Here is a 24,682-nt window from a genome sequence, read left to right as displayed (position 1 = left end):
GGTGCAGACACAGCCCTAGTCAAATCTTCAGTGTTTCCCAGTGCCAACAAGTATCTCTTCCAGCTCATCTGGAATGAGTTTATGTGAGCTGGCTTTCTTCCAGGTCCCTCCATCTGTCAGAGCTGGAAACGCAATCCATCATCCTACAGAGATCAATCACCGGTGTTGTCACAGTAGCTAGTACTGAGTATTATATCATGTCGGAAACCCAACAGAGATGGAGAGGTCCAAGAAATCAGAGGAGCCAGAAACTACTGAATAGTTTCACCAGCTTCTCAATACCCCTCTTCCCCTTTCACGTGGTGAGGTAACTGGTGAGAGGACTATTGTCAAATGCTCACTTCTAAGACAAGGACTGAGTTATAGCATATTTAAGTACCTTTCTTGTATTATGTGATCTACCTATATCATATGATTCTTTTCTGTACTCCGCATAATCCTTTTGTCTATGTATTTAATGAAGAATCAGCATTTGTACTTTAAAATAGAAACTTCTACTTTTTTGTGTTCAAATGGCATGTATTTATGCAGTATTTTAATGTTCCACTTTGGCATTGAACTATTGGGAGAAAGAGGAAATAGCAGCATTACATTTTATAAAAAGTGTTCCCTAAACAGTTACATACACACACACACCACTGCCATACAACCACTGCACCTTCTCATGCTACCAGTGAATTTGCCCTATTATGTGATCCCATTTTAAAATTAAGTTTTATAAAGCATACTGGCTTTTTCTTCTTGAGATCAGAACCAGTATCCAAGTGCTAATGAAAAAGGGTAAATGAAATATATCAAATGAGGGGAAGGAAGTTATCATTTTTAACCGAAAATACTTAATCACGCATGTTGCATAAAGCCTCCACTCAATCCAGTAGAATGCAATTGTAAGATCTGTAACTTTTCAGTCATTGCTAGATCATTAAGTTCTGTAAACTTTTGCAAACTTTGCAACTTTTAGTCATTGTTAGCATAGAAAATTTAAAAGACTATCTTTTGCAAGCTTTGACCTTTTCAGTTACCACTTGTATAACCCCCAAGCTTTGGAACATTTCATCATGCGATCAGGGAGAGTGTGAAAAAGGGAGTGTGTGGGGGAGATAAGGGAGCATATGTGGGACTGGGCGGAGAGGAACTGCAAGGAGAAAAGAGCCCAGAGCCAGGTGTGTCTGATGTAATCTGCCCTGAGAAAGCAATCATGGGGTGCTGTAAAGAAAAGAACCTGGTATGTATGAAAGGAACAAGGTCTGGGAATGCTTCTCGGTGATGGACACAGAAGGAGAAACTCAGTGTATGTGACGGGAGCCACCCAGTTCCAGCAAAAGGAAGAAGGCATGTACACAAGCCCCCTGCTTCTTGACCTGCTCGCTGGCCCGGATCCATGACCACAGGCAGACACACCAGATGTACAATGCTTCGGCTTCCTCTGCTGTCTCCGGTAACTCTCCACCTGTGTGAGTGTGTGGGTGTATGAGGATATGAATACAATGAATGTGTGCGTGCATGAATAAGATCCATCCCTTTTCTGTTTCATCCAATAGTAACAACTCCTATGCTTGCTCAGGTATCACAACTGTACATATTAAACTCAATATATAAAATTCAGTAAAACAGACCGACATTTTGATTGAAGAGATAAAATAATACAGATCCCAACATTGTTAATCTCTCTGCTACATATTATAGATTAAAGAACAGATGTCAATTGTATATGTTGTAGTCTCCTTTGTGACTGGACCTTATGCCTGCATGGAGCTCCACTGACTTCAATGAATTACACTGGACAGGAGAAGGAATCTACCTTCAGGGGTCAGATTCCAGGATTCAGGCCTTAATTTACTGTGACAGTCTAAGCCCTGGTCTACACTAGGACTTTAGATCGAATTTAGCAGCGTTAAATCGATGTAAACCTGCACCCGTCCACACGATGAAGCCCTTTATTTCGACTTAAAGGGCTCTTAAAATCGATTTCCTTACTCCACCCCTGACAAGTGGATTAGTGCTTAAATTGGCCTTGCCGGGTTGAATTTGGGGTACTGTGGACACAATTCGATGGTATTGGCCACCGGGAGCTATCCCAGAGTGCTCCATTGTGACCGCTCTGGACAGCACTCTCAACTCAGATGCACTGGCCAGGTAGAGAGGAAAAGAACTGCGAACTTTTGAATCTCATTTGGCCAGCGTGGCAAGCTGAAGGTGACCGTGCGGAGCTCATCAACAGAGGTGACCATGATGGAGTCCCAGAATTGCAAAAGAGCTCCAGCATGGACCGAACGGGAGGTACGGGATCTGATTGCTGTATGGGGAGAGGAATCCGTGCTATCAGAACTCCATTCCAGTTTTCGAAATGCCAAAACCCTTGTCAAAATCTCCCAGGGCATGAAGGACAGAGGCCATAACAGGGACCCGAAGCAGTGCCACGTGAAACTTAAGGAGCTGAGGCAAGCCTACTAGAAAACCAGAGAGGCGAACGGCCGCTCCGGGTCAGAGCCCCAAACATGCCACTTCTATGATGAGCTGCATGCTATTTTAGGGGGTTCAGCCACCACTACCCCAGCCGTGTTGTTTGACTCCTTCAATGGAGATGGAAGCAACACGGAAGCAGGTTTTGTGGACGAAGATGATGATGATAATGAGGTTGTAGATAGCTCACAGCAAGCAAGCGGAGAAACCGGTTTCCCCGACAGCCAGGAACTGTTTCTCACCCTGGACCTGGAGCCAGTACCCACCAAACCCACCCAAAGCTGCCTCCTGGACCCGGCAGGCAGAGAAGGGACCTCCGGTGAGTGTACCTTTTAAAATACTATACATGGTTTAAAAGCAAGCATGTGACAGGATTAATTTGCCCTGGCATTCGCGGCTCTCCTGGATGTACTCCCAAAGCCTTTGCAAAAGGTTTCTGGGGAGGGCAGCCTTATTGCGTCCTCCATGGTAGGACACTTTACCACTCCAGGCCAGTAACACGTACTCGGGAATCATTGTACAACAAAGCATTGCAGTGTATGTTTGCTGGAGTTCAAACAAAATCCGTTCTTTATCTCTCTGTGTTATCCTCAGGAGAGTGAGATATCATTCATGGTCACCTGGTTGAAATAGAGTGCTTTTCTTCAGGGGACACTCAGAGGAGCCCATTCCTGCTGGGCTGTTTGCCTGTGGCTGAACAGAAATGTTCCCCGCTGCTAGCCACAGGGAGGACGGAGGGTTGAGGGGGTAGCCACACGGTGGGGGGAGGCAAAATACGACCTTGAAATGAAAGCACATGTGCTATGTATGTAATGTTAACAGCAAGGTTTACCCTGAAAGAGTGTAGCCACTGTTTTATAAAATGTGTCTTTTTAAATACCGCTGTCCCTTTTTTTTCTCCACCAGCTGCATGTGTTTCAATGATCACAGGATCTTCTCCTTCCCAGAGGCTAGTGAAGATTAGAAAGAAAAAAAAACGCACTCGTGATGAAATGTTCTCTGAGCTCATGCTGTCCTCCCACACTGACAGAGCACAGACGAATGCGTGGAGGCAAATAATGTCAGAGTGCAGGAAAGCACAAAATGACCGGGAGGAGAGGTGGCAGGCTGAAGAGAGTAAGTGGCGGGCTGAAGACAGGGCTGAAGCTCAAATGTGGCGGCAGCGTGATGAGAGGAGGCAGGATTCAATGCTGAGGCTGCTGGAGGATCAAACCAGTATGCTCCAGTGTATGGTTGAGCTGCAACAAAGGCAGCTGGAGCACAGACTGCCACTACAGCCCCTGTGTAGCCAACCGCCTTCCTCCCCAAGTTCCATAGCCTCCACACCCAGACACCCAAGAACGCGGTGGGGGGGCCTCCAGCCATCCAGCCACTCCACCACAGAGGATTGCCCAAAAAACAGAAGCCTGGCATTCAATAAATTTTAAAGTTGTAAACTTTTAAAGTGCTGTGTGGCATTTTCCTTCCCTCTTTCACCACCCCTCCTGGGCTACCTTGGTAGTCATCCCCCTATTTGTGTGATGAATGAATAAAGAATGCATGAATGTGAAGCAACAATGACTTTATTGCCTCTGCAAGCAGTGATGGAAGGGAGGAGGGGAGGGTGGTTAGCTTACAGGGAAGTAGAGTGAACCAAGGGGTGGGGGGTTTCATCAAGGAGAAACAAACAGAACTTTCACACCGTAGCCTGGCCAGTCATGAAACTGGTTTTCAAAGCTTCTCTGATGCATACCGCGCCCTCCTGTGCTCTTCTAACCACCCTGGTGTCTGGCTGCGCGTAACCAGCAGCCAGGCGATTTGCCTCAACCTCTCACCCCACCATAAACGTCTCCCTCTTACTCTCACAGATATTGTGGAGCACTCAGCAAGCAGTAATAACAGCGGGAATACTGGTTTCGCTGAGGTCAAAGCGAGTCAGTAAACTGCGCCAGCGCGCCTTTAAACATCCAAATGCACATTCTACCACCATTCTGCACTTGCTCAGCCTGTAGTTGAACAGCTCCTGACTACTGTCCAGGCTGCCTGTGTACAGCTTCATGAGCCATGGCATTAAGGGGTAGGCTGGGTCCCCAAGGATAACTATAGGCATTTCAACATCCCCAACAGTTATTTTCTGGTCTGGGAAGAAAGTCCCTTCCTGCAGCTTTTGAAACAGACCAGAGTTCCTGAAAATGCGAGCGTAATGTCCCTTTCCCGGCCATCCCACGTTGATGTTGGTGAAACGTCCCTTGTGATCCACCAGAGCTTGCAGCACTATTGAAAAGTACCCCTTGCGGTTTATGTACTCGGCGGCTTGGTGCTCCGGTGCCAAGATAGGGATATGGGTTCTGTCTATGGCCCCACCACAGTTAGGGAATCCCATTGCAGCAAAGCCATCCACTATGACCTGCACTTTTCCCAGGGTCACTACCTTTGATATCAGCAGATCTTTGATCGCGTGGGCTACTTGCATCACAGCAGCCCCCACAGTAGATTTGCCCACTCCAAATTGATTCCCAACTGACCGGTAGCTGTCTGGCGTTGCAAGCTTCCATAGGGCTATTGCCACTCGCTTCTCAACTGTGAGGTCTGCTCTCATCTTGGTATTCTCGTGCTTCAGGGCAGGGGAAAGCAAGTCACAAAGTTCCATGAAAGTGCCCTTACGTATGCGAAAGTTTCGCAGCCACTGGGAATCGTCCCAGACCTGCAACACTATGCGGTCCCACCAGTCTGTGCTTGTTTCCCGAGCCCAGAATCGGCGTTCCACAGCATGAACCTGCCCCATTAGCACCATGATGCATGCATTGGCAAGGCCCATGCTTTCAGAGAAATCTGTGTCCATGTCCTGATCACTCACGTGACCGCGCTGACGTTGCCTCCTCACCCGGTATCACTCTGCCAGGTTCTGGTGCTGCATATACTACTGGATAATGCGTGTGGTGTTTAATGTGCTCCTAATTGCCAAAGTGAGCTGAGCGGCCTCCATGCTTGCCTTGGTATGGCATCTGCACAGAAAAAAGGTGAGGAACGCTTGTCTGCCGTTGCTCTGATGGAGGGAGGGGCGACTGACGACATGGCTTCCCGGGTTGGCTTACAAGGAATTAAAATCAACAAAGGGGGTGGCTTTACATCAATGAGTATTTCAGGCAGGACTTCACGGAGGGTTCCAATAAGAAATGGTGCCCTAAGTAATTGTTCTTACTGGAACAAGCAGGTTGGTCTGGCCTCTTATTGATACATGGCTAGATTTACCGCGCTGCACCTTCTCTGTGAGTGACCGCAGTGTAACCTAGAGGAATGAGTCCCCTAGATGGGGGGCGGGGGGAGCAAATGAGTACAAAACAAATCTGGTCTATTTCTTGTTTTGATCCACTCCATCTATCTTTTACATCTTTGGCTGGCAGCAGACAGTGCAGAAGGACTGCAAGCCATCCACATCTCATGGCTGCTCGGCAGAAGACGGTGCAGTTGGACTGCTAGCCATCCTCATCTCTTGCCTGGCTGGCAGAAGATGGTACAGTAGGACTGCTAGCAATCCGTATTGCCTGCCTGCTCACCATAAGATGGTTCAATAGGACTGACTGCAGGACTAAAGAGAATGGTCAAGTCACTCCAAATTTAGTCGCTGCGCACATGTCTGGCCAGGAGCACCTCGGACATGACGATGACAGCTACCAGTCTTACTGTACTGTCTGCTGCCACAAGGCAATGGATTGATGCTGCTGTGTAGCAATGCAGTACCACGTCTGCCAGCACCCAGGAGACATACGGTGATAGTTACCTGAGCGGGCTTCATGCTTGCCGTGGTATGGCGTCTTCACATGTAACTCAGGAAAAAAGGTGCGAAATGATTGTCTGCCCTTGCTTTCACGGAGGGAGGGAGGGAACGGGGGCCTGACCATATGTACCCAGAACCACCCGTGACAATGTTTTAGCCCCATCAGGCATTGGGATCTCAACCCAGAATTCCAATGGGCAGCGGAGACTGCGGGAACTGTGGGATAGCTACCCACAGTGCAATGCTCCGGAAGTCGACGCTTGCCTCGGTACTGTGGAAGCACTCCGCCGAGTTAATGCACTTAATGCACTTAGAGCATTTTCTGTGGGGACACACACACTCGAATATATAAAACCGATTTCTAAAAAACCAACTTCTATAAATTCGACCTAATTTCGTAGTGTAGACATACCCTAAGTGGGTACCATCTGCATAGCACACCAGTGAAGCCAGACTGCTGCATTGCTCAACATTAAAAAAAAGTGAATTCAGCATTTTATAATTATTTTTTTAATTATAAATGTTTCAGTCTGCTGAAATTTAACTTACCTCAAGAGCTCAAAAGCAGCATCAAAATAATATATTAAATAGAACTTAAAATAATATTAATAAAACATTAGCTATTGTGGTGATGTGGTTTCAAGAGATACCTATAATAGTCTAGACTGAAAGTGTTAAAATTTTTGTAAGTTACTCTAACAGGATTTCATGAACTGTTTGTCCAAAGCTGTCACAGACACTGTAGCGTATAAAACAGAAAAATGGTAAACCTTGTGTTTACTTTCTTGTAATTACCCAGCATGGAAATAGCTGAATAACCAAAACAGATTCCAACGATAATATATTACAAAGAAAGCAATGGACATATCTTTATTTTTGGAGCTGATGGATACATATTTAGGGCTGCCGATTAATCACAGTTAACTCATGTGATTAACTCAAAATTAACTGCGATTAAAAAAACAATCGTGATTAATGCCTCTGTTAAACAATAGAATACCAATTGAAATGTATTAAATATTTTTGGATGCGTTTCTACATTTTCAAATATATTGATTTCTATTACAACACAGAATATAAAGTGTACAGTGCTCACTTTATATTGTTTTTTATTACAAATATTTGCACTATAAAAATGAAACAAAAGAAATAGTACTTTTCAGTTCACCTCATACAAGTACTGTAGTGCAATCCTTTTATCGTGAAAGTGTAACTTACATATGTAGATTTTTTTGTTGTTACATAACTGCACTCAAAAACAAAACAATGTAAAACTTTAGAGCCTTAAGTCCTACTTCTTGTTCAACCAATTACTAAGACAAACATGTTTGTTTACATTTACGGGAGTTACTGCTACCCACGTCTTGTTTACAATGTCACCTGAAGGTGAGAACAGGCTATCGCATGGCACCTTTGTAGCCGACGCTGCAAGGTATTTGCATGCCAGATATGCTAAACATTCATATGCCCTTCATGCTTCGGCCACCACTCCAGAGGACATGCGTCCATGCTGATGATGCTCGTTAAAAAAATAATGCTTCCATTAAATTTGTGACTGTACTCCTTGGGGCAGAACTGTAATGTCTCCTGTTCTGTTTGCCCCATATACTGCCATATATTTCACGTTATAGCAGTCTTGGATGATATCCCAGCACATTTGTTTTAAGAACACTTTCACAGCAGATTTGGCAAAACGCAAAGAAAGCACCAATGTGTGACTTCTAAGGATAGATACAGCACTTGACCCAAGCTTTAAGAATCGGAAGTGCTGTCCAAAATCTAAGAGGAATGAGGTGTGGAGCATGCTTTCAGATGTCTTAAAAGAGCAACACCCCAAGGCAGAAACTACAGAACTCAAACCACCAAAAAATAAAATCAACCTGCTGGTTGCTGGTGGCATCTGACTCAGATGATGAAAATGAACATGCATCGGTCCGCTCTGCTTTGGATCGTTATTGAGCAGAACTCGTCAGCAACATGGACGCAGTTTCAGGTGACATTGTGAACGAGACGTGGGCAGCATTATATCCTGCAAATTGTAACCAAACTTGTTTGTCCGAGTGATTGGCTGAAGTAGGACTCAGTGGACTTATAGGTTCTAAAGTTTTACATTGTTTTATTTTTGAATGCAGTTTTTTTTTTTTTTACATAATTCTACATTTCTAAGTTCAACTTCATTATAAAGAGATTGCACTACAGTACTTTTATTAGGTGAACTGAAATATTTTTTTTTGTGTTTTAAAGTGCAAATATTTGTAATAAAAAATAAATATAAAGTGAGCACTGTACACTTTGTATTCTGTGTTGTAATTGAAATCAATATATTTGAAAATGTAGAAAACATCCAAAAATATCTAAATAAGTGTTCTATTATTGTTTAACAGTGCGATTAATAGCGCGATTTATTTTTTTTTAAAATCGCTTGACAGTTCTAGTACACATACATTATAATAAAATGAACAAATCCCTAGGAAACAAAATGCTTTGCTTTATAACAATATCGACAACTTTCAAGTTTACCCATTTCTCTAAAATCAGATGCAACACTTAAAACAAATGATGCTGAAACATTACAGATAAGATTAAAGCTCTGGTTGATACTGTAATCATGATGTTTGCTTAACAGAGGATAAACCTTTTCTCCCAACAAAAAACAAGTTTATTTTATCAGGGTGCTGTTCTACATTTGGATGGCTTCTTAACTTCACTACAGCTAGGAAACTGCCTTCTGGAAGGACTAGTATTTCTGGTTTAAAAAAAAAAAAAAATAAGAAACCAAATCCCTCACATTCAACCCAACCAACTTCTAGCTTGAAATGGCTGGCCTCTTAACATGCAAGAACATGAGATTAAAGGCATGTCTACATGTACAGTCCTGCAGCAGCACAACTGTACCAATTCAGCTGAGCCGCTGCAGCACATCTGGTGAAGATGCTCTATGCCGGCAGGAGAGAGCTCTCCCGTCAGCCTAATAAAATCACCTCTGTGAATGGCAGAAGGTATGTGGGCTGGACAAGTTCTCCCGCTGACATAGTGCTGTGCACACAAGTGCTTATGTTGGTGTAATTTATGTCACTCAGGAGGTGGTTCATTCATACCCCTGAGCAACTTAAGATATGCCGACATAGGCTGTAATGTAGACATAGCCTTTGCCATTATGTAACTTATGTTACTCGGGGTGTGAATAAAACCACCCCCTCAGGGGACATAAATTACACCAACATAGACACTTATGTGCACAGTGCTATGTTGGTGGGAGAGCTTCTCCCACTGACACAGCTTCTGCCATTTGCAGAGGTGGTTTTAATATGCTGACGGGAGAACTCCGTCCCGCCAGCATAGAGCGTCTCCACATAGAGCGGTTGCATCTCTTTAGCTGCAGTGCTGTACATGTGGACATGCCATTAGTCTCAAACAACCTTATTCCACTCACCTGTTCTGTACTACCCTGAGGCTAGCTGAGAATTCAGAAGTACCCACGGAGGTACCAGAAGGACAAATTATTTGGCCCTTAAACAAAAGCTCCCGCCCCCCACCCCCCGTTCCTACTGAAGACTGTAGAATTTAGCCCAGACTTTTAAATTTAAAAAGGTAATTTACTGACAATGAAAGCTGAAAGCCCAAAGGAGACTGAAGTCTTTTTCTTTGCCATACAACAAGTTCACCCTAGTAACAGCTGTACAAATACAGTGTATGAAGCACTTGTGAAAGCTAGCATAGAATGATAAATATCCAAATATTTTAAATTGAGCCTACAGATAGCTAGAACTGTGAAAGGGTCAAAACCCAGAAGAAAATGGGCAGAATAACTCCATCCACTGTAGGAATTGCTGAGTTAATCTTTACGGCCCATGTTAGGTAGGTGGCCAGATTAGATGATCGTTATGGTCCTCCCTGGCTTTAAAAATCTATGGCTGGTATTGAATTAAAATTTAAAGGAGAAGGCTCTTTATGGCAATTGTGAAATTCCGCCACTACCTTTGCACAAGCCTTTAACTAATGTTAGCACTGAAAGCCATATGAGACTCCTGTCCAAGCAGGATGCTGTATTTGATACTGCCTTGGTGAGAATTTGTTAGTCATTTCTTGCATTGGAAATGCGGATGCACAAACAAGGAAAAGAACAGTTCAAAGTTCATTAGAAACTTAAGACAGTGTTCCTATTTGCCAGTTACCCAAAGGAACTCCATAGGAAACTATTTTCTTGCTTCTAGGAATATGTTATGAGGGGGAAAAAAGGAATTATGTGAATAAATCTTCTCTCACCAAGGCGCTTAGAGCCCTGCTTGAGTAAAATAATAAACATCCTAAGCAGGCAATATAAAAACAAGTGGACTGTGAAAATCGGTCAGACTGTAAGGGTCTTTTAAGGAATACAATCTTGAGTGGTGATTTGTCTTCATTATTTCAGTTTTTTCTTCCAAAAGCAGAGCAACAACAATTAAGTCAGAAAAGTGTAATTTCAGCAGCGTACATCTTAACCTCTGATTCATGCACCTAGTAAAAGGTAAGGTTAAGTAATCTAGAAATTGATAATGTAAAAGTAAATGCCCCAAAAGAATAATAAAAATGGTACTGTAGCACTATTATTCCTGCCATGCTATACACAGTTATCTTCAGCAGTAAGACAGAGGCAGGGTGTTACTGAGTAATGGCAGTATGTTTCAAGTGACAGCCATTACAATTTAACAACCTGGGAAGTGCCACATTCTCCTAAAAGTGCCTTGTTATAGTATCTTATTTTTAATTGTGAATTCAATTTCATAACAGGAAAGAAACTGATACTATTGAGCATTACTGATTTACATTAGACAGCATATCAAAGCTGGTCAGAAAACTTCACTTGGTCCTGAGGGTTAAAATTATTTAACTGCACCCAAGGTTATAGGGTCATGCTTAAACAGCCATCATTATATGCTGGTGAAATTTCCCAAGGAACTACACAAAGTAATATGAGCAGGGTCCCACTCAACTCCTTCTCCATCCATGATTAGGTTCTTCTTTCCCAATTATCTATCCAGGTATTATATGGCCCACGTTACCATAGTACCTGAGCACTCATTCTCTGCATACCCACAACCACTCCCTCCCTCTTTGCCTGCAGCCCAGTTCAGGCCTTGGTTACACATAAAGGTTGTATTGCTTAGCCCTGGTCTACACTGGGGGTAGGGATGCGACCTAAGATATGCAACTTCAGCTATGCTAATAGCATAGCTGAAGTCAGCGTATCTTCGGTCGACTTACCTGGCCGTGAGGATGGCAGCGAGTCGACAGCTGCCACTCCCCCATCAACTCCGCTTCTGCCTCTCGCAATCTGGAGTTCCGGAATCAACAGGGAGGATGTTTGGGGAACAATTTATCGCTTCTAGACGAGACACGATAAGTCGATCCCGGATAGATCCATCACTACCTGCCGATCCGGCAGGTACTGAAGACCTGCCCTTTAACTATACTGGCTTAATTAAAGCGGTACAGCGCCTAGTGTGGACACAGCTATATTACTATAAAGGTGTCTTCTATCAGCATAGCCATTACCATAGGGAAGGAGAATAAACTACACCAATATAAGGCAACGTTATACTGATACCACTGCATCCATACGAAGGATTGTACCATTTTATTTGGGTACAAAAATCACACGCCTATCTGAAATATTATACTGGTACAAAACCCGGCTGTAAACAAGGCCTCAGGCTGCTGAAATTCCTGCCCAACCCCTGCCCCTCACTCACCAGCTTTGGAAATGGGCGACAGGATGGATCACTTGATTAACTGTTCTGGAACACTTGGCACTGGCCACTGTCAGAAGACAGGATACTGGGCTAGATGGATCTTTGGTCTGACCCAGTATGGCCGTTCGTACGTTCTTTCGGCTATGCACAGTCTGGCTATGATGCCCTCCCTGGACTGGAAAACCTGGTTGTGGGGCTGAAGCACTAACTTCCAAACGAACAAGAGCACTCGCTATCTCCTTGGGCCCACCAGCACCAGAGGTAGACAGGGAATGGGGGATAGCAATCTCTGGCTGGTGGGTCAAGTGCGTGCAGAATTTAGTGCAGGACTGCTGAAAGAGTAAAGCCCTATGTGGATACACAGGTCCCAGAGACATACTGCTGCCACTGGACTACATGCCTTAAATACACTGACAGGCAATAATGTCAATCCAACACAAATAAAATTAGTAAGAGAACTTTTCAAACCACAGTTTATTCAAACTATGACACATTTAAACTAAAGACTATTCTAACAAACAGGATTGCGCAGTATGTGATTTCCTTGTCAAATCACAGGAACTACTGGACATAACAGGGAAGGAGAGTCTTACATCTTGGTTGATGCTGAGGCTGTGGTGTAATTATAAGTTATTAAAATGTCTGCTTTATTGCTTATTTGGATAGGTATTGGCTGCACCATTAAAATCTGTTAAAGGACAGACAAAATGCACAAGAACCGATTTACACAAAACCAAGTAATCAAACTTTTTGAGATAGTGACAAAATGTTAATGCGCTTCTTCCTCTCCCAAACCTGTCCCTATATACTGTGAAGATGTGTTAAATTGGCATGAGGGATTAAAACAGTTTCAAATCCAACAATATGGCTTTCAAGACCCCCATTCCAGTTCTGCTATTATACTTCAGTCCTTGCCTGCATCACTGCACTCAAACTAGTCCATTCCCTATTCATAAGCCTCTTTCAGCAGAGGCTGACAAACATGTTATGTAGTGTGAAGCCTGCATAGCAGCTAATTTTCCACTCCACTAGAAGGAGACCACACGCGCATATCTTTTTATGACACAGGTTCGGTTTTTACTTTTGGTTTCCCCAAATGAAAAGCAATTAATCAGTTTTGCCATCTTATTTCTGAAGAGCTCATAAAACGTCGTGCTTTCAACTAAAGGGTATCAGTATTACTGTGTCTTTACACAATAAAATAGAGTTGAAATTCTAAACAGTTTTCACACCTACCTGCTACGTTGAGCTTTTCAACTGTTCCTAAACTGGGAGCAGCAGTGGCGGTACTGTTGGTAGAGTTTGCTCCGGTGCCATTAATTACAAGGTTCTCCACCTTGGACTCTAGCTTGCCAATACGCTCCAAGATATTATCCAGTAAGACTGCAAGAGTTTTCTTGAGATCTATAATAAATTAAAAACAAACCATGTAACATCACACTGGATACCGTATCGACACATCAGACACTCATCACTGACACCTCATATCGATCAAATAAAAAAAGAGAAGCGAATACAAATACTACCCTGCAACCCAGCCGGGATCAGATACCATTTCACGTTCCCCCTCAGCCACAGCAACTGCCTTCAAATTTTGGGAGAAATCAGATTGTATCTAGAAATCTTTGTTGTGGAGGTCCTCTCATCATAGGAATGTATTAGGGTTGTTGATTAATCGCAGTTAATTCACGCAATTAACTCAAAAAGATTTTAAAAAATTAATCATGATTAATCGCAGTTTTAATCACACAGTTAAACAGAATACCAATTGAAATGTATTAAATATTTGTCGATGTTTTTCTACATTTTCAAATCTATTAATTTCAATTAAAACAGAGAATACAAAGTCTACTGTGCTCACTTTATATTATTTTTTATTATAAATATTTTCACTGTAAAACTGATAAAAGAAATAGTATTTTTCTTCACCTTATCCAAGTACTGTAGTGCAATCTCTTTATCATGAAAGCGCAACTTACAAAAGTAGAATTTTTTTTGTTACATAACCGCACTCAAAAACAAAACAATGTAAAACTTTAGAGCCTACAAGTCCACTCAGTCCAACTTCTTGTTCAGCCAATCGCTAAGTCAAACAAATTTGTCTACATTTATGGGAGATAATGCTGCCCACTTCTTATCTACGATGTCACCTGAAAGTGAAAACAGATGTTTGCATGGCACTTTTGTAGCTGGTATTGCAAGATATTTATGTACCAGATATGCTAAACATTCATATGCTCCTTCGTGCTTCGGCCACTATTCCAGAGGACATGCTTCCATGCTGATGACGCTCATTAAAAAAATAATGCATTAGTTAAATTTACGATTGAACTCCTTGGGGGAGAACTGTATGTCTCTTGCTCTGTTTTATCCACATTCTGCCATATATTTCATGTTATAGGAGTCTCTGATTATGACACACCACATGTTGTTCATTTTAAGAACACTTTCACAGCAGATGCGACAAAATACAAAAAGGGTACCAGTGTTAAATTTCTACAGATAGATACAACACTTGACCCAAGGTTTAAAAATCTGAAGTGCCTTCCAAAATCTCAGAGGGACGAGATGTGGCACATGCTTTCAGAAATCTTATAAGAGCAACACACCAATGCGGAAACTACAAAATCCAAACCACCCAAAAAAAAAAAAAAAATCAAACTTCTGCCAGTAGCATCTGACTCAGATGATGAAAATGAACATGTGTCAGTTCACACTGCTTTGGATCATTATTGAGCAGAATTCATCATTAGCATGGATACATGTCCTCTCGAACGATGGCTGAAGCATGAAGGGATATATGAATCTTTAGCACATCTGGCACGTAAATATTTTGCAATGCCAGCTACAACAGTGCCATGCAAATGCCTGGTCTCACTTTCAGGTGGCATTATAAACAAGAAGCAGGCAGCATTATCTTCTGCAAATGTAAACAAACGTGGGTTTTTTGAGTGATTGGCTGAACAAGAAGTAGGACAGAGTGGACTCATAGGCTCAAAAGTTTTACACGGTTTTATTTTTGAATGCCGGTTTCTTTTGTACATAATTCTACATTTGTAAGTTCAACTTTCACGATAAAGAGATTGCACTACAGTACTTGTAATTGTGGAATTGAAAAATACTATTTCTTTGTTTTTTTACAGTGCAAATATTTGTAATCAAAAATAAATATAAAGTGAGCACTTCGTATACTCTGTTATAATTAAAATCAATATATTTGAAAATGTAAACATACAAAAATATTTAAATAAATGTATTTATTATTAACAGCACAATTAATTGGGATTAATTTTTTTTAATCACTTGACAGTCCTAGAATAATTTACATATAAAACTAGTTGATAGCTCAGGTACTATTTATGATCATCATGGACGAGAATTAAATTAATCAAGACATAAAAACAAGACTGGAATTAATATTAGCACTCAGGAAAATCTCATTCATGAACAATTACCCTATGTAATAACTATTTTTCCATTTTGTCCAAATTAAGATATAAGCTGCTCCGCTCACAGAACTGATCTATATAACTATTTTGTGAAGCACGTTGTAAGAAACGGATCACAACATGGAAATTCTATACTTTATATAACTGGATATCTATGTGTGTCTCTTTATAATTAAGATAAAACTGTACCCATATACATTTACACATGCTTTATCTGTGTATGTATATACACACTTGTATTATACATCTGCTTATGTAGTGATATATGCAGATAATTTACACACACACACTTCTATTCAGATATTATGGTAAAAGGGTGGGCAATATACACACACTTGTAACCAGTTATCCTGTGTATGCCAATGAACTTGTGAGTTCTTGTTTTAAAACCAGTCAAAATTAACAATCCTGACTGCAGCACAAATTAAACTGTTAAAAGTGATAAATGATTCCTCCTTTGTAACACTGGCTACAGAAACTCTGCAAGCAGCAGCTAGAACTTAATATTCAGTGCTTATTTTGACATGTAAATCATCAGGATCAAGTTATTTTACACTTTTTATTGGTAAGCAAGGAAACTATTCTCCTTGATTGAAAAGCATAGTACCAAAATCCTTATATTACACTCAAGTGCTCCCATAAAGAGATTTAGCTTCACGTTTGTGTACCATGAAATGACAGTCTATGGGATGTTCCAGTGAATGAAAAATATTCCATCCCTATACACAGGGCTCAGTTCTCATTCAGACTGAGCAAAGCCAGCAATCAACTTGATAGATTAGACTAGATTGTACTAGATAACCTCCTGAGGTCCCTTCCAACCCAGATATTCTATGATTCTATTAAATCTGTACAGTATAGGGTAAAAGCACACAAAAGACCAGACTTCGGGTGGGGGGGGGGGGTTTGGAGATATATCAGATTTCATGGTCAGTGACGCATTTTTCATGGCTGTAAATTTGGTAGGGCCCTATACATCTGGCTTCTTCCTGATTGTGCAAATTCTGAATTGTATACCATACACCAATAATATTATATACTACTTGTGGTTTTCCTCAGGCCAGCTAGTGATCCTGTCTGTCACCATCTCACCAGACGCAAGTTGGGTGCAGGTGTGGGGGGGGGGGGGAGAAGAGATCTGCATATTGTGCAGAACAACATAGGAAAAATATGAGGAAGTTGATTAATGAACAACAAATAAAAATTCAGAATTCAGAAAATGTTACAGAAAAGTTGACAGATTGTCTTTAACTCATGACAATATGGGAAAGGGGAGAAAAGGACATAATTATATAAGGATTACAGTGTTGGCCTAAACTTTGAATGTACTGGAGTTTGCCTATTTACATATATTCAACAGATGTTACCATTACGCTGTTAATCATGCAAAAATAGGTTTAAAATGTGTAATTATCTTCTTTTTATAACTTTAAAATCAAATGGTTTTCTGATCTGTAATTTGACATGTGGTAGAATTTTCAATTATAATATATAAGCAGAGATTCACTTGCTTTACACTGGGTTTAGGTCTGTCATATGGTTTTTAGAGTTTCTAATGAGTTTTTAAATGAGCAGTCAAATATTTGTGCAAACAAGAGAAAATTTATGTGGAAAGGCCGTTAAGTTTAAAGTTAAGGAAAGCTACCTGAAAAGAAAATGAATTACACCTATTTTAAGGATACTCCAACTATGTACATCTTCCTTCATTGGCACTGTTTTCTTTACCTTCCCAAGACCATAACAACTGAAAGCACAAAGAGTACTAATTTATATATTACTCATTTTGAAATATGTGTCGATATATATATACATACCATATTGTAAAGCATTTTTATATAAATGTTAATTATTGAAAATTTTAAAAAACAGTCACATTGGAGCAGAGTGACAGAAAAAGATGAAATAGTTATCAACCTGATTTTAACATCCAATTTCTTGCAGCCCCGTCCAACCTGTCTGGAAATGCTGTGTTTTTCAACCTTTTTGAGATGGCGACCCCCTTTGGACTTAAGACAAAACATGACACCATCCCCCCACTAGAAAAACTTGCAACCCCCTACCTTCAGCTTGGGCCACAGGGCTTCAGCACCCCTGCAGGACGCACGGCTGAAACACTTACATTCACTTCCCAGGGCCCCCTGTGGTGTTGGACTCCAAGTAGTTGCCCTACTTCCTACCCGTAATGCTGTCCCTGCTTGCAACCTCCCTAAACCCATCCCACGATCCCCAGGTTGAGAAACACTACTGTATAGGATTGGAGCTCCATTTACAAGACACGTAACATAAAAGATCTAAAGGTGTCAGTTGTCCAGAGTAGCAATGCATTTTTGGCACTGATATAGCAAGCTCTGGATTTTGGACCAATTCAATTCTTGATTACCATTAAGTATTTGTTACAGATAGAGGGTGTGACAAACTGACAATATCCTGCAATATCCAGAACAAACCTTATGGAATTAAGATAAACTTTACTGAATTAATTTGAACCTTACTGAATTAGAATTAGTACCTTTGGGGTCAATTGTATTAAAAATGCAGTTGTGTATGTATTATAGAATCACATGTAACTTCTCTAAGAGCAGAGGGATGCTAATGTAATTCCTTCCATTATTAGCCCTTTGAAGCCACCTCCTGGAGAGGTTTGTATATAATAGTTCAAACTGAATTCTCCAGGAACCAACAGATAAAGGATTTTTGGGTAAATAGCCTTGTTTTAAACAGACTCAGGGCCTTCTTCCTGTTCGTGCAAATGGACAGGTCTATGGAGGGCTCCAATCCTTAGGGAAGACACTGTGCTTGATCTGAGCTGAAACTGTAATGAACTTGAAACCATGAGGAAACCCCTTGGACAGGGTTTTGAAGGACTGCTCCTGCCAGAGCCCATGTTAGGGTTGGGGTGATCTCTAGTAAGCTTATTAGCATGTGTAGGGGGGAGGGGCTTAATTGTTTTTAAATGTGTTTTCTCTGTTATGATTTTAAATTGGCTTGCATACAAAGTGCTGTGTGGTACCTTATAATGGTGGGCAATTACTCTATTACTAGCCTCTGAAGAGAAACTAAGCAGGCCTACTTAAGCAGAGTGTCTGCCTTGGATGTCACAGTATAGCCAGGGGTCCATGCAACCTGGAATACCCCAGTCAGAAGGGTATTCCACTCAAGAGAGGAGAAAGCCAGAGAATGAAGTCTAGAGCAGGTGCCCTTGCTGGACCACAGAAGAGGAACAGAGATGCAGTTGCACTGAACTGTGACAGAGGGCTAGGGATGATTGCTGATATTAAAACATTTAAGTGTTTTGGAACCATCACGTTGAGCACATTGTTAGCCTCTGTAAATTATTACTTATTACTGTTGCCTTCAGGTTCCCTGCCTTCCCATTAATCTCTCTGAAATTTCTAAAGCTAGAAAGGAGTTCACATAATGTGCCACCTAAAATTTTGAAACCCCAACTTTTAAGCAGCATAAAGAATTAACCTTTAAGCCTAACTGTTCCCATGATATTAGCTGTTAAAGTCATGCCTGATAATAAAGCAGAGGGGAGTGAAATTATGGAAGCAAGATAGTAATCGGAAACACCTTATTTTAAAACATAACCTCGTGAGAATTTATTGAAATTCTGTTCCCCTATATAACTTTGTTAAGGAATATTTCATATGTAAAGCTTCTTGATAATTAAATGTAACATTGATAGTCTAGCATCCTCTCCCACTAAAGTCAGGGTTTTAGTATTATGCCATTGGTGACATCATAGACTAATTAGATTTCCATATTCAAGAGGAATGACAGTGACTCAAAAAAATTAGGTAGAGAAAATACTGGTGCTCCTAGGGAAGGCCGAGACAATGCTACCACGGTAGATCTTTAATGACAGAGCCTTGAAAAACTGTTTGAAGGTCAATCCAGTAGACTCCACCCTACAGGGCTAGGAAGCAATAATGGGGAGCCAAACGTGTTTACCTGGCCCACACCTCAATAGTGCAGGTCTCACTCAGCCACAGAAGAATGTTCAAACTACCTAAAGGGCAGCGGGTGCCAGTCACTTAAACGATCCATTCAGAAGAGGACTCTAAGATATATTAGCATGGTTTAAAAATGGTCTGTGTGGCTAAGTGGCAAACCAAGCATAAAGCATTTTAAAATTTTATTCATAACTTGTTCCAAACTAGGACCTGACCAATTTAAAAATGATTATGCCTGATCCATCCTGGCCAGGCAAACAACATTTAAACAGTTACAATGAATATATTAAACAGTTCCACGAATGTAATTTAAAGGCAGGGCTCCAGAGGCCATTGCCACTAATATCAGATTGAAAGGAAAAAGGAGAGCAAGGAACCTGCACAAAAGCACAATGCCGAAGGAGTAAAACCAGAAATAAGGTAGGTGAACTAAAGATTAAAAAACAATAATGTTGCCTACAGTGCGGCAGTGTACAAAATACAGTGAGATGAGTAACACAAAAAAAGGGCCTTCTACAGTGCTGCCAACTGCACTAATTGGAGCAGATTGCTGAGTAGGGAAACAGGCAAGCACCTGAAAACTATCACTTGGATGCAAATTAAAAAGTAGGAGGGGAAGCTAAGAATATGTGCCTATCTGATGGGATGAAAACAAGAAATTTGCTCACCCACCATTTATACTATTCTAATGTTTAAAAAGAAAAGTACACAACAGACCAAAGTTAAAAGAGGCCCATGTCTAGAACATCGGGTATAAAATAGAGGAAATATATAAATTGGTTAAAAAAAATGTTGCTGTGTGAAAATTAAAATGTACTGGCTATTTTCACAAAGAGACAAAACAAATGCAGGATTAAGACAACAGTTAAAAAAAAATACCCAAAACTAAGAAAACTAGAAATAATCTTTCAGAGCAGACATCAGGAGCATTGTGATTGTTCCATGGCTATTAAAGACTGAGGCTTCAGAAACATGGTAACAGTTTGGGGAGGCTTTCATTGAATAGTGGATCAACATCTTCTGACTACTGTGATAAATACTGACCATTAACAAGGATTTGGCCTTCAAATCAAATAGTTATGTATATTAAAAGTTTGAGACCTAATTCGATGCACTGCCCAATGGACACCCAACTCAAGAATGGCACTATTCTTATGGATATTATTCTTTAAACAGAGCACCAGTCATGCTGTCACTGAAAATACTTTATTGCAGACATCTTAATCCTTCATCCAAAATCCCTAATTTGCACATAAGATGTGTGAAGCTGCAAAGTATAATTTTTTTTTAAAATTATTGTTACTTTGCACTTACATAGCACCTGTTTAGCTAAGGATCTCACTTTCCTTTCTTAAATGAAAACAATAAGTTTGTTTTCTGTGAAGTTAGTTAGGATTAGAGACAGATCATTTGTCACATCACTGAGTTGTAGCTGTCTCTGCTACAGTACCTGACCTCTGTGATAGTGTACCGGATAACTCCACATCAGTATGTACAACAGGAAACGAATCATAGGCAAGTGAAACTGCAGGGGAATTTAGCTAATGACATCCCATGTACTTGAATATTGGCTAGAGCACATTAACGCAACCCTAATTTTACAAAAGATGCTATGAAACCTCTGAAGACAGGTGACCCTTTATGTTTTGCTGATTAGCTGAGGCTACAGCACCCTTACTTAATGATGGGACATTGGTTAAGTACTGATTCAAAGGGAAGAGCACCACTTACTGAATAAACATCACCATTCTTTGCAGAAATCTGGGCTTTCTTTGTGGGCGGTCTTCCATACAACCTAACCCAACTCTACTCAGCTTGTGATATTTAATGGGATCACAGTACAAGTTGGTGTGTCTGCAGGCTGTCAGACACAAATAAAAAAAATCACAGAACAAGGGCTAGTTGTTATCTAAGCCACATAGTAATATAACAGTCAGCTGCCTAGGGGATGGTGACCTCAACCTCACAAGCAAACACATTCACAGAAACACCAGAATCTTCTCAGAACAAACAAAGCAGTAATAGAAACTGCATGCCCTCCCAGCATTTCTGGCATCTGCTGTAAAGAGGTGCTTTCATTGCACACACTGAAGTGAAAGAGGATACCAAAAAAGAAAACGAATGGCTCCTAACTCGTGAGTGTGCAGGCCTAATCTAGGGCACCATAACTTCCTTGTACAGGTCTAGAAAAAATACCAGTAAGATTTCTCTTTGATAAAATGTTAAAGGGGAAATCATCTCAATGACTAATTAGCAATTAACGAGTTAGCCTAAAAGGAAGACTAGTCTCCATCACAACAGGTGGCAAAGAAAGCAAGCTGAAAACACCTATGCCAGGAACACACAGTTACATCAGATTTAAAGGGACAGCATCAACCTGAAGTCTAGCATCCCCCCAACCCCACTTTTTTTTTTTTTTAAAAGCAAGAGTTTGATAATATACCCATGTGGGAGCCCTTGCCAATATCTGTGGGTTTTTTACAGATTTTCTCTATTTAAAAAAAAAAAAAAACTCTATTCCTCCTCTGTTTCTGTTTAAAGCCCCACACAAACATGAGACAAAGGAAACAGTGAAACTTACTATATATAAGTGCTGTCAATAGTAGGTAAAAGATTCAGAGAAATGCATGATTAAACTGAGGACTAAATACCTCATTTTACTTTTTAAAACTGTTTTAGGAAATGTAATTTTATTAAGAGTCAGCAAAAATCAGAACTGAAATGGAAAAGATCAGAAAACACACACAAGAAATTGTCAAGTTTTTGATTTTTTTTAATGCAGTATCTCTTGAATAACTTCACACATCCGAACTGATAGATCAAGTTTCTCAGTAAATGGCAATGACAGATTTGAGACAGCGATAACAATATATAGATAATCACAGCCACAGTAGATGTAAGTACTGGGAACTTGTAGTAAAAATTAGCAGTGGACTAAATCATACTGGGTTCAAGATGGTCTCTGAAGAGCATGATGTAAATAAGTTTGGATTTTGGACTACGCAAAATTCACAGCAATTTCACACCTATACATTGCCCTTCTCTGAACCGTTTCTGATTCTAATCTCTCTTTTGGAATGGGGTGACCAGAACTGTCTGCATTACTCAAGGTCTGGGCATACCATAGGCATTAGAAAAAATAATCCCATCTACACATACAAAATGATGGAGGTCTAAATTAGCTGTTACCACACAACAAAAGATCTTGGAGTCACTGTGGATAGTTCTCTGAAAACGTCTGCTCAATGTGCAGCAGCAGTCAAAAAAGCTAACAGAACGTTAGGAATGATTAGGGCAGGGTTAGATAACATGACAGAAAATATCATAATGCGACTATGTCAGTGGTTCTCAACCAGGGTCTTTCGGGGGGTACACCAACTCATTTAGATATTTGCCTAGTTTTACAAAAGGCTACATAAAAAGCACTAACGAAGTCAGTACAAACTAAAATTTCATATAGAATCACAGAAGATTAGGCTTGGAAGAGACCTGAGGAGGTCATCTTGCTCAACCCCCTGCTCAAAGCAAGACCAACACCAAACAAATCATCCCAGCCAGGGCTTTGTCAAGCTGGGCCTTAAAAACCTCTAAGGATGGAGATTCCACCATCTTCCTAGGTAACCCATTCTAGTGCTTCACCACCCTCCTAGTGAAATAGTGTTTCCTAATATCCAACCTAAACCTCCCCCCTTGGTGAATCCATGTTGACTGTTCCTGATCACCTTCCTCTCCTCCAAGTGCTTCAAAATGATTTCCTTGAAGACCTGCTCCATGATTTTTCCAGGGACTGAGGTGAGGCTGACGGGTCTGTAGTTCCCTGGGTTCTCTTTCTTCCCCTTTTAAAAGATGGGTACTATCTTTGCCTTTTTCCAATCATCCGGGACATCCCTTGATCGCCACGAGTTTTCATGGATAATGGCCAATGGCTCCGCAATCACATCAGCCAATTCCCTCAGTACCCTCAGATGCATTAGATCTGGGCCCATGTGCATGTCCAGCTTTTCTATATAGTCCTTAACCTGTTCTTTCACCACTGAGGGCTGCTCAACTCCTCCCCATACTGTGTTGCCCAATGCAGCAGTGTGGGAGCTGACCTTGTCTGTGAAGACTGAGGCAAAAAAAGCATTGAGTACTTCTGCTTTTTCCACATCATCTGTCACTAGGTTGCCGCCCCCGCCCCCCCATTCATTAAGGGTTCCACACTTTCCCTGAACTTTTTCTTGTTGCTAACATACCTGTAGAAACCCTTCTTGTTACCCTTCACATCCCTTGCTAGCTGCAACTCCAGCTGTGTTTTGGCCTTCCTGATTACACCCTTGCATGCTCGAGCAATATTTTTATAATCCTCCCTAGTCATCTGTCCAAGTTTCCACTTCTTGTAAGTTTCCTTTTTGTGTTAAACTCACCAAAGATCTCACTGTTAAGCCAAGCTGGTCGCCTGCCATATTTGCTACAGTCAATCACTTGTTTATACTGTTCTATATATATCAGCGGTTCTCAAACTGTAGGTGAGTTCGTTTTAATGGGGTCACCAGGGCCAGGATTAGACTCGCTGTGGCCCAGGGCAGAAAGCCAAACCCTGAGCCCGGGGCTGAAGCCAAAGCCTGAGTTAAGTGAAGTGAAACTTGGGGTATGCAAAACAAATCAGACTCCTGAAAGGGTTACAGTAGTCTGGAAAGGTAGAGAACCACTGCACTATGTAAATACATGGTATGCCCACACCTAACATACTGAGTGCAGTACTGGTCACCTCATCCAAAAAAGATATATTAGAACTGGAAAAGGTGCAGAGAAGGGCAACAAAAATGATTCAGGGTCTGGAACAGCTTCTATAGAAGGAGAGATTATAAAGACTGGGACTGTTCAGTTTAGAAGAGTCACAACTAAGGGGCGAATGAGATGGTGGTCTATAAAACCACAAATGGCATGGAGAAAGTGAATAAGTGTTATTTACCCCTTCACATAACAGCTGATGAAATTAACAGGCAGCAAGTTTGAAACAAACAAAAAGGAAGTACTACTTCACACAACCTGTGGAACCTTCGAATATTGTAGGGCTAAAAGTATAACTGGATTAAAAAAAGAATTAGATAAATTCATGGAGGATAAGTATAATCAATGGCTATTAGCCAAGATGGTCGGGGTAGAACTCCATGTTCCAGGTGTCCCTATACCTCCAACTGCCAGAGGCTGGGACTGGATAAGGGATGGATAGCTTGAAATTACCCTGTTTTGTATATTCCCTCTGAAGCATCGGGTAGCAGCCACTGTTAGGGACAGGATATGGAGATAGGTGGACCACTGGTGTGATCCCAGTATGGCAGT

General features: G+C 41.1%; 1 protein-coding gene across 6 annotated transcripts in view; it reads right to left on the bottom strand.

The window, feature by feature from the left end:
* The window catches only part of MGAT5 (alpha-1,6-mannosylglycoprotein 6-beta-N-acetylglucosaminyltransferase), a 235,612-nt gene that overhangs the window by 122,744 nt on the left and 88,186 nt on the right, over positions 1-24,682 (bottom strand). For 5 of the 6 annotated variants that reach the window (XM_073305297.2, XM_073305301.2, XM_073305300.2 and 2 more), the window contains one exon: positions 13,189-13,356. In XM_073305297.2, coding sequence (XP_073161398.1) covers positions 13,189-13,356 — 168 coding nt within the window. Of the gene's footprint in view, positions 1-13,188; positions 13,357-24,682 lie in introns of those variants that run through there. The other variant, XM_073305303.1, reaches the window with a different exon arrangement.

This window comes from Lepidochelys kempii, chromosome 11 (assembly GCF_965140285.1).
Source record: "Lepidochelys kempii isolate rLepKem1 chromosome 11, rLepKem1.hap1, whole genome shotgun sequence".
Taxonomy (NCBI): domain Eukaryota; kingdom Metazoa; phylum Chordata; order Testudines; family Cheloniidae; genus Lepidochelys; species Lepidochelys kempii.
The sequence above is the reverse complement of the archived record's forward strand: the minus strand, read 5'-3'. Positions and strand labels throughout refer to the sequence as shown.